The 8981-nt window shown below is 33.8% G+C and overlaps 1 protein-coding gene across 1 annotated transcript; it reads right to left on the bottom strand.

The window, feature by feature from the left end:
* Positions 1 to 3009: 3009 nt before the first annotated feature.
* Positions 3010 to 7811, bottom strand: LOC107827008 (protein JASON-like). Its single transcript, XM_016654060.2, has 7 exons — positions 7465 to 7811; positions 6747 to 6798; positions 6538 to 6635; positions 5145 to 5386; positions 3898 to 4714; positions 3731 to 3813; positions 3010 to 3502 (listed from the first exon to the last, which is right to left on the bottom strand). The coding sequence occupies exons 1-7, from the start codon at positions 7666 to 7668 to the stop codon at positions 3424 to 3426; spliced, it is 1575 nt and encodes a 524-aa protein (XP_016509546.2). The 5' UTR covers positions 7669 to 7811; the 3' UTR covers positions 3010 to 3423.
* Positions 7812 to 8981: the final 1170 nt, after the last annotated feature.

Consider the following 8981-nt stretch of genomic DNA (forward strand, 5'->3'; position numbering starts at 1 on the left):
GAGCTACAACTTTCATGTTTTGTGTTTTCCCAAATTCTAAACGGAACAGGATGAAAAACTGCGGTTTCACCGCGACCGCGGCAGAACCGCGGCAGAGTGCAGACGCAGACAATTGAAGAATCAGAGGCCATGTTTGGCCGCGGTTTGACCGCGACCGCGGTAGAACCGCGGCAGGAGGCGGAAATTTCAGGGACTAAAGTGCAAAACATGGGATTTTTAGCCCAAAACCCTATTTTTAAACACTAGACTCCGCCCAAGAGAGGATGTATTGATTTTTAGAGTATCTTGGCAAGAAAAACAATTGTGAGAGATTACCCAAAACATCTTTCTTCTTTTCTTTGATTTTGATTGCTAGTTTATGATGGATCTTATCTTAGTTTGTTTACCCATAGTTATGAGTAGCTAAATCTTTTGTCTAAAGTTTTGATGGAACCTATTGGGGGATGAACTTCTTGTTTATGTGAATACAAATTGCTAGTTTCATTCTTTATTTATTCAACTATGTTCTTGTTGTAGTTAATTGACAGGATCCTCAATTAGCTTTGCCTATTTAGTGTGCATAACTCGGGAGAGAGTGCATATTTAGGTTATTGTTGAATAACACCACTCCTAAAGCATAAGAGGAATCTATAACTGCGGGTTTAAAGGCGGGATTAGGGATAACGAAGTCTTGGGTGCAATCTTAAGTGAACTGTGTTAATTAAAGCTAGCTAGTGTATCTCGGGAGAGTGCAATAGTATATTACTGTGATTACTCGGGAGAGATTTATGGTAAGACGAGCGTTCATGATTGATAGAGAAGTGTTGGTACATTTGTATGAAGCATAAACAGAAGGGATTCCATCAATAGGGGAAATCTTTACCTTAGCTTTATCTCATCATTGTTTACAACCTTAGCATTTTAGTTTACAACCAGTTTAATTTACTTGCAATCTTAGTTACTAAAGAAACCATCAACTTGTGATTCAAACATTTGGGAAGCTGGTTCTGAAGAGTTTAGTGAGTCTAAAGATTGTGATTGATAGGTTAACTCTCTGTGGGATTCGACTCCGGACTTGTAAACCGGATCATATTTGCAATGACCGCATTGTCCTTTTTATAAGGCATAGTTGGGCGTGATCAATGAGTATGTTCTCTCAACCCTTAATCGGAAGTTTCGAATTTAAATTTTAGGATTGAAAAAAATTCTGATAAAAAACGTTTTACTTTTTAATGTGTCTTGCACAGTACAAATCTCAATTAATCGGAACCCCAATATAAGCACCAACCACCGAGTGGGAAAAAAAGAGTCATCCTAACATTAACATTATTATAAATGGCAAGTCCTATCATATTTGAAGGTTACTGTAAATATTACGTAATCTAACTTTAATCTTACCGAATAATCTCTTTTGAAAGCACTTATCTCACCTGATTAGCGTACTTCTATGTTATTAAGGAGTATATAAGTTATTAGGCTAACCAATCTTTAACTAGCACTTGTATTATGTCTACGTCATGTAGATGACAGTATAAAAAATTGCTATATAATCCCTCTATCTCATATTATATGTCGTGTTTTTTTTTACATATCCTTAAGAAATATTAATTAGGAAAGGGATTGGACCATTTTACCCTTATTTATATCTTAAAATATAATCTCTCTTCATTGAATATTTACTCTATTTATATGTTATCTCCATCTTCAAGAACAATTATCACTAAGGGTAAAAAAGAAAAAAAAATAATCAATTTTTTCTTGAACTTCTAAAATGACAAATAATTTGGGACAACTATTTTTAGTAACCATGACTGTTAATATGAGACGGAGAGAGTACCATTTTATAAGGAGCCAACAATATTAAAAATGACATCACGAAGCACGAAACATTCACGCACAGTCCAAGAAAAAGCCGCACCCAAAGAGTGTGATGTAGGTAGTCTATCCAAATGCAAGTATTAGTGGCTGATTCAATAATGTCTATCCAACATTATTCTTATACCTAATTAATGTTTATTTAGGCTAAAAAATTGTGCTGAATGATTTAAGTTTTATATCTATGAACAACTTCGTTAAACTAGATTATTAATTAGTTATTTAGACTAATTGAAATTATCTATAGAAAGTTCCACGTATTGCAAGCGCATTAAGAAATGAGAATAATTAGAGAAAGTATAATTATATGAGAATAACATATAATCAGGAGATTGGTTTAAAAAATTATGTGCATTTGATTTGAATACTTGAAGTTGAAGCATGTTTAGTGACATGAATTATTTACTCATTACAATTGACACCAAAACTTTTAATTCGTATTAAATGCATAAGTGCATGATCCTATATATGTGTGTGTTGTGTGTGTGTTTGTTAGTTATTGTGTGCATTACACATGCCAAATCATGAATTGAAATGTTGGTAGAGGCCAAATTTATGCCATAAAAATAATCATGAATTAGATTCATTATTTTAAACAGAGGAAAAGGTCAAGGCTCAAGTGTCCCTTATGACTTGTCAAGCGACACTTACAACAGAGGCATATGAATGCAAGATCGATGGAACCAACAATTATTCATATGCTTATTGAAAAAACATTGAGAGATTTTTTGCTTTTGTCTTACAATTTACATTAATTTTGAAAATGTTAGAAAGCAAATTATTGAGACGAGACAAAACTTAAACACAAAGTTCTTAACTACCCGATCTTCCACTAATAAGAGAGCAATGGCGGATCCAATTATGGGTTCGCATGGTCAGTAAAATCCAGTGCTTCAAGTCGAACCTTATATATGTGCGAAAAACAAATATAGATAGAGTTAAATATAAATTTTAGAAAGTCCGTTATTGAAACCAGACTAAACTTAAACACAAAGTTCTAAGCTACCCGCCTTCCTCTAATAAGAGAGAAATGGCAAATCTAATCATGGGTTCGCACGGTTGGCAGAATTCAGTGCTTCAAGGTCAAACCTTACGAAAAACAAGTACAGAGAGAGTTAGATGTAAATTTCAAACTCATACTTTTTACTTAAACTCATATCATGTAAATTCTGGATCTATCAGTGCAAGGGAGCACTTCGTGCATGAGGAATATTCTTTATAATAGAGACATCAAATGGTACCTAGAAGGCTAGATAGGCCCTAAGGTTTTAATACTAAATTGCGCAATATACCATCTTTCATCTAGTAGGCCAAAAATAGTCCGTCATCACAAAGTAGAAGGGAAACAATAAAGATCCATATGCAGATTTGTCAATTACTCTATACATTATTAAACTAACAATTCAAAGGGTTGTATCAAGGCCTTCATCAGAAATGAAGCAAACACATGTAAATGTCTGTGTAAGACAACTGAGTCTGAGCAGCATCTCAGCTCAAAGGAAGCAAAAGCCTAGGAATAAACCATGAATTTGTTTCTGAATGATGGAACTGAAATGCAACTGAGGATTTTCAGTGCTTTTGGGATATAGCAGTATCTGGTTCCTCAGTTTCACCTAAAGCAATTGGTAGCGTCTCACTGAGTTGCGTCCTGTAAATCAGATTAAACAACCTCAGAACTATTTTGGTAATCTTGAGCACTGAACTCGTCGATTCAGAAAACTACTGAAATTTAATTTACATAAAACCAAAACCTGCTTTAATACCATAAGCACCAGTTAACTGGAACATAACAAAGACAGATAAATAAAAACGCACAAATAAGTTTCTACCATTGCAAAGAAATAACAGCAATAGACATCAAAGAAGCACATAATACCTTTGTGGAATATTAGTTTCTTGTGACAATGCCTTCTCCAGTCTCTCCTCAAACGGTGTTGCATGCCAACTAACTTTTTGATCCTAAAAAGTCACAAAGACATCGGTTTATCCTTATTGAATTATATAGCTGAGAATAAGAAAATGAGTACAGGAAGTATGACAAACCTCTTTGTACTTGTTAGTAGAATTTGGAATCCCATTTCCATCCCACCATTTAGGTGATATACGAGAAGTTTCATCATCATTCCAATGAGCAGCAACCAACCCAATAATAGGTCTATCTCCAGGAGTTTTACTATAATGAACATTTTCACCACCATAAACAGAACCAAGATGCTGCTTACTCTGCACCTGATTGATTGTAAGTGGTTTTGAATCTTTATCAACTGAAGTTTCTGTGAATCCGAATATTCCTAGGTCTGATATAAGGTTTGCTTCATCAGGCCTTTGATCAAAATCTGTCGTGTGGCTGGACAATAATCTAGAATTGGAATCTTGAGTGGAGTAAGAATCTTCATTTAACAATTCCTTCAACTGTGACGCATTATCCACAGGGTTTAAAACAGGATACACAAACTGAGACCTGATCCGTCCAGTTTTAGCAATTCCCATGTGGTCCAAATATGCTGGAAAAAAGGTTCCAGGCGTTTGCATCTCATCAGTTAGCTTTAATGGGGTTGGATAGGGTGAATACTTTGATGCATGATAGTTGCCTGGTGATTCAGACAGTGCGGAACTTTGACTGGTTTCAGATGAAATACATTTTGATGACACAGAAGACAGATCTGACTCGCTTTCGAAATGGACAGATCTGTATCTGTACTGGGAAGCTGGAGCAGTGACTGGTAAAGCTGCTGAAGCCGTGTTATCATTAAGAGCCAGATTAGCATTAACCTTGGTGAATATCGGAGTGTTAGAATCGCCACTGCCATCAATGGAGTTCTTAGAGAAACTTTGACCACTTTGTCCATCAGTCAAACAACTACAGAAATATAACTTCACATTAGATAGCTGTTCATGTCATTTACATTAGTGAAACAGCAGATGCTAAATGGTTTGAAGCTACAGGTGATAGTAGAAAGAGAGACTTTATTTTATTTTTTAATTTCCTAGGTGTATATATTTCAGAGTAAAACAAACAGGAATAAAAAAAAAGTGGATCAGTATATGCACTGCATTCTTTAGAAATAACAGCAATATTTCTTGCAAGGTCAAAACATGTATTCAGTTCTAGAGATAGGACGTGAATAACAAATGCCAACTTATACACAAAGCAATGCGACATTTAATTCTACAGAAGAAAATGAAAGGGATTATATATTTTCATTTCCATTTGATATCATGTTCAGTAATGTTTTAAGAATATCATTTAATCGAAATTCTCTAGCCATGTTTTAAGGTTAGAATTCCACCTGCTAGGCGTATGCACCAACGAACCAGATTGCTTGTTTACTCCATTGGTTCTGATAGGTGTGAGCTGATCAGGTTGCAAATTAGAGATGAGCTTCTGAAATGTTGCATCAGAGGGCCAGGAATTGAATTTTAAAGGTTCAACTTCTTCCACTGGAGCAGACAGGTTTTGGCATTTCACCGAGCAGTTTCGAATTTCTGCAGGGGTCTCAGGTAAGGTTCCACAAGCTTTGAGAAACTTGGCCTGCAAGAAATTAATCCGCATAAACTATGTAATCCAGTAATTTGCAAAATAGAAACTGGCCACCTCAGCTTAAAGTTAGCTTGGACGTAAAAGTAAATCTTAAGAAAAAGGCATTAGCTTTCACCTCCCAAAGCCGAAAACAAAGTTTGCGAGGTTTTTGTATAAACAGTAATGGTTAACAAATAAGAAAATACAACCATTGTAAAATAGACGAGCATCCAAATGACTTTTAGTACCATACTCAATGTTACATCTAGTTTCTTTCAGCAGGTCAATCACAAGCTACTGTTTTTTTACATACTTGAATTCAACTTTCCAAAGCTGACATGATGCGACTTCAAAAAGCCAAATAAGAAGGTAAGAGACATCGTACCAAATCATAGTGTCAGCAAGATACATATAGCTGCTTAGTGAATGATCTGGAGTGAAATATCAATAGATTGTAAAGGCCAAACATTGCACCTCGATAAACAGAAAGAGCTAACGTGACAAGAAGCCCAGACATGGTTAACAAAGATAAAGTGTAAAGACAAAATTCATCATCTGCTTTCTTTCTTTCCAGACATGTTCCTAACTATTTACAGGTGGATCTAACATATACTACATGACTTTGAGCACAGCGGCTTTTCTAAAATGTAAGCACACAAATTAAAGGTCAACAATAATAATTGAAACTGAATTCTTGCTTCAAGAACATCCTTGATGCAGGTTTCAATTAGACCAGCTTTTATGCAAGTGAAAGCTCACTAAATAAAAATCTCTGCTTTGTAACTAGTAAAAACTGTAGGGTAAGGAAGCAACTCTTTATCCATTTTTTCATCTTTTACATGAAAAAGAGAGATGAAAATTGGAAGCAAAAGATAAGTTTGGGAATTCTAAATATTCATGCAGTCAACTTAGTTTCAGTTTCAACTAAAATTACTATGTGATCTATTATTTCATCTTAAGATAAGAGGAAAACACAAAAGAAAATGTTTACACATATATTTCTTTATTCATCTGCTTATATCAAATCCCTGAACAATATCCCTCTTTTGCAGTTCAAACTCAAAATTTAAAGGCATTTTACGACATCCTTCAAACAATTCCTTCTTTTTCATATCTCGAATTTATAAGAGTATCATAACTCATACAATTCCAAGAGAACCAACCTGATTCCTAAGATCATTTGTGTCCAATTGTGTGATAGGTGTATCCGAACTCTGATTCTCCATTTCTTCGCAGCCCAAAGTGTTGGTCTCATCTTTATCTGGAACCAGCATTGTAGAAAAAAGATATGAACTTGAGTATAACTAATTACCATTCATTGAACAACACTCTAATTTAGTTTGTCAATAATGTGATTAATTGAAAAGCCCACCTTCAGTTAAAAGTGAAGATAGTGGACTTCTATTGCGAGACACCAAAGGTTCCTGATCAATAAAAAGAAATAGTCAAATTTTATAAAACAAAAACAAAAAGGAAAAATCAATAGCACCAATTATTTGCTTCTTTTAGTAGTGTATTAGCAAGCCAGCAAAAAACTGAAGAATTTCAGATTTTACAAACCTAAATAATATGAACTATCACTCAATCAGCAAATTTGACTCTTTCTTATTTAATAGAAAAAAAAATTATAACTTCGAAATTAAGGAAATAATAGCAGTATCGGATTCTATTTCCATAATATATATAGCTCCGGATTAAAAATTAGCTGCAGATTAGTTTTTTTTTTGTTTTGTTTTTTTTATTTACAGAATATAATCAAATGTCACAAAGAACAACAAGAAGTGACAGTAAATAGATTCTTTCCTCTCTTCCTCGCAATTCCTTCAGAATCGAGTAGCACAGCTGCTTCTTTGCTGATTTAGAGCGTACTGCTATTTAGAATTAATAAAAATGAAGTAATCGGAATGTCAATATTAATTTTTTTCCTTTTTTTGAAACATTTCGTAGTTCTTTTTACCAGAGTAAACTAGAATTTCACTAACTAAAACTCCAATTTCATTGTTACATTTGCTACTTTCGTCACTTGCTCAGCAACCGAACAGAATCGCAACAAAACACACTTAAAATATAAAATTAAAGCATGAAATGACCTTAGTAGGAGTAGATTGCGAGATTCGATTCGATTGTGGAGCATTACAAGGAACATTAGGACCCGTAACATCCTTGATCTTGAAACAGCCGAAGAGACAGCCCATGACCGCCGCAACCATCGCACGAACCACCGTAATCACGGCGTTAGGGTTAGAATTGTTCGATTGATCACAATCTCCGATCACTATCCACGACCACACCATAATTCCTTTATCTCATACTATTACTAATAATAATTCATCAATCATTATCTGATTATCTGTATTTATTAATTGATTAATTGCGCATTATTCTCTGTAGCTTAGCTTTCAATTCACATTGCGTAAAATCCGATTCAGAGGTGAGCAGTCACTGTGTTGATAGAATGTAAATGGATTTTTTTGAAATTTGAAGCGGGAATTTAGACGAGGGAAATAAAGTATGAGCGCTTTTCGGGTTTTATCTGCCACGTGTCAGTATTCGATTGGTGGAATTCGTCGTGGAAGGCGGCTTCAGATGGAGCGCGTGAGGTAATGAGCTGTTTTGGTTAACCGTCATTAATTAGTTGTAAATGTGTATTGTAACTGTAGATCCTTTCTGTTACATACTTCCTGGTTTTCGGCGTCCAAAAATATGAAAATTCAATTTCTTTTTGGTGAATTATAAACAAATGTAAAAGTTTTGAAATTTATGGTCTGAAAAATGAGAAGAATTCATCTAAATAGCACTCCACCCAACTGCTTAAACTAAAAATTATCACCGAATTTATGTATATATATATATATATATAATTCATGTATAATATATTTATAACCTTGTATAATTTACACAGTGGCTAAAAAATATAAATAGTGAATTCGATTAGTTATTTGTGTAAAAAAAAAAAAAGCTATAAATTTGTATAGCTATAAAATATCACGTAAATTTTGGTAGAGCGAGTAGTATTTAATTTTTAAAAAACTACCGTAGTATTCCATTTGTCCTAATTTATAAGATACATCTTCTTCTTTTTTCCGGGGTGAAAAGAGTTGCACATTTTTATATGTAGAAGCATTTTAATTTTTTATTCTTATTTTATCCTTGGTAAGATAATTTATAACCATATAATTATTTATAGTTTGTTTCAAAGTACAAGTTTTAAATAATTTTTTCTTAAACTTCGTGTTAGTCAAATAAGGCCACATAAAATAAGACGCATGAAGTATTTATTTTTTTCAATTTTTAAAGTTAATACGTATATGTTAGGAGCAAATAGAAAGTAGGATAATATTTTTCGACGAGCCATGCCTAATGCCATTGGAAGCCCTTAAATTTTTGGACTCAACACTTATCATAAACTAAAATTTCATTATGAACGAAATAAACTACTAAAATATATATACTGTTAACGAGCTTACATCTATTTTGGCTTTACGAAAAGCAATTTCCTGGTACAATTATCACATTCATATGTTGTCTTAAATAAGGTTCTGCCGGCTAGTTTAGTTTAGGAATTTTTACTTCCTATAGCAAATGTTGATACCTTATTTATTTTAAA

The sequence above is a fragment of the Nicotiana tabacum genome, chromosome 8 (assembly GCF_000715075.1).
Source record: "Nicotiana tabacum cultivar K326 chromosome 8, ASM71507v2, whole genome shotgun sequence".
NCBI lineage: Eukaryota > Viridiplantae > Streptophyta > Magnoliopsida > Solanales > Solanaceae > Nicotiana > Nicotiana tabacum.